The 277-nt window shown below is 31.0% G+C and overlaps 1 protein-coding gene across 1 annotated transcript in view; it reads left to right on the top strand.

Moving 5' to 3' along the window:
* The window catches only part of LOC119590726, a gene marked incomplete in the record, with an annotated part of 107,158 nt that overhangs the window by 98,507 nt on the left and 8,374 nt on the right, over positions 1-277 (top strand). The window contains 1 exon segment of the mRNA XM_037939414.1: positions 1-42. Within this exon segment, the coding sequence (XP_037795342.1) occupies positions 1-42 (42 nt within the window).

Here is a 277-nt window from a genome sequence, read left to right on the forward strand (position 1 = left end):
TCAGCAAGCTCCTTCTCACACAGGATGTACCAACATTTACAGGTAATTTTTATGTCACTATGAAATATGTCAATTCAGATTTCTTTTATTGGTCTCAAGAGTGTGAAGCTTGATGTTCATAGCTTGAGCAAATTGAGTGGGGGCTTTTTGTATTGATTATATTGATTATATTTATATGTGTCTTTTTTTATATGTACAAGTATATACAGTTTGATAGTTATAAGAACATATACAAGTACCTTCCTTAACTATGACCCTAAATATGACCGTGATTAAA

The sequence above is a fragment of the Penaeus monodon genome, chromosome 27 (assembly GCF_015228065.2).
Source record: "Penaeus monodon isolate SGIC_2016 chromosome 27, NSTDA_Pmon_1, whole genome shotgun sequence".
NCBI classification, from domain to species: Eukaryota; Metazoa; Arthropoda; class Malacostraca; order Decapoda; family Penaeidae; genus Penaeus; species Penaeus monodon.